The sequence below is a fragment of the Trypanosoma equiperdum genome (assembly GCF_001457755.1).
Source record: "Trypanosoma equiperdum strain OVI genome assembly, contig: ctg_1664, whole genome shotgun sequence".
NCBI lineage: Eukaryota > Euglenozoa > Kinetoplastea > Trypanosomatida > Trypanosomatidae > Trypanosoma > Trypanosoma equiperdum.
Window position 1 is genome coordinate 266 of NW_027123687.1, and position 1,447 is coordinate 1,712.

The window sequence follows — 1,447 nt, forward strand, 5'->3', positions numbered from 1 at the left end:
TTCATTTTCCAAGGGATCTACCAGATCTGCGGTTAGAGTTGACTCTCCTGCTGGAAGTAGAGCCTTAACTGCCTCTGTTTGGCTGGTAGGTTCTTCTTTTGTGTTGACTTTTCCTTTTTTTAGAAGCTGTGAGAGTGCTCTCATGCTACCTTCGCTGGCTAATGTTGCCTTGCTTTTGCGTATGGGGCGTTCAAATATTTTTATTGTTGCAGCTTTGTGTTGGCATATGGCGTTCGCGACTTTTTTCTGTGTTTGCAGATGGCTTTTTGTATCAGCACTTGTGTCTACGCAGTCACCGCTGCCGTCGGGTGAAGCGCACAGCTGCTGGCTGACTGTCGCCTCGGCGGCCGCTGCTTTCTTCGTGATCGATTTGATGCCAAGAGCTCTAGTCAAGCTGCCGTAAACTTTGGTGTTGTCGGCCGGCGCAGCACATGCTGCCCCTTTGTACTCCGATAGCTTTCCCCCAGACCCTAGGTTGCCGACTCCGGCTACGACAATGTCGTACGCCGGCGGTAAAAAGCTGCTGTCTGGAACAAGCTTGATATTTTTTAGTGTCGGAAGCTCGGCCACCGCCGCGTCTACATGATCGCCGCTGCCGGCTTCTGTGTCGCACGTATCCGGTTTCGCACTTGGCTGCGTTGTTGGTACCGTGCATTGTTCGTCGCTGTTGGTTGAGACACCCGGCTGCGATGTCTGGCTAGCTGTCGCTGTCCCTGGTGTCAACTTTGCATGCTCCGCGTGCAGCAAAGCTCTGGTTTGCTCTGCTCGCGATTTCAGCGTGTCTAGAAGTCCTTTGATTGCTTGCTCGTGCTTGGTTAGCTCTGCCCGTTGTTCGTATTCTGCCTCCTTTGTCTGTGCTGCGATTGCCGTGTATTGTGCTGCTTTTGTCTCGCTTGGGTCACATGCTGCTGCCAGCGTTAGGAGAGAATAGTCGTCGCTTAATTCTGACGCCCGTTGCCGCGCTTGAGAAATCTGGCCTTCAAAGTGCATGATGAGCTTCTCAAGGTACTTTACTTCACTACAGGGGGAATTGGCTGCTTCTATGGAAGTCTCGGCTGCACCCCCAAATATTGTTGTCACTAACACAACTGCTTCTACTGCTAACAACACCGTCGTCATACTCTGTTTCTAGTTTGGCTTTTCTTGAGGTCATTGTGGGAGCCGTGTTGGTTTGGAAAAATCAATTGCTTACTGCTTGCTGTACAGGTCGCACACCTGGGCACTACATTGTGATTATTATGTATTTCTATGCTTTTTCCTTGAAACGTATTATCCTTAGAGTTTAAATTCCAATTTTATATTCTTTTACAGCACGCTGATCTATTTTTCTGCTGCCACATTATTAAATTCCTCAGATATTCCACTGTAACACTAGACACCCTTTTCTACAACAAACTAAAAGTCCCTCTACATCTAAAGCACTTATAATTTAAAATTTATAACTATC

At 48.0% G+C, this 1,447-nt stretch overlaps 1 pseudogene across 1 annotated transcript in view; it reads right to left on the reverse strand.

The window, feature by feature from the left end:
* TEOVI_000696900:pseudogene overlaps positions 1-1,119 on the reverse strand; it is a 1,382-nt pseudogene extending 263 nt beyond the window's left edge. The window contains exon 1 of the mRNA in view: positions 1-1,119. Within this exon, the coding sequence occupies positions 1-1,119 (1,119 nt within the window).
* Between the last annotated feature and the right edge of the window lie 328 nt (positions 1,120-1,447).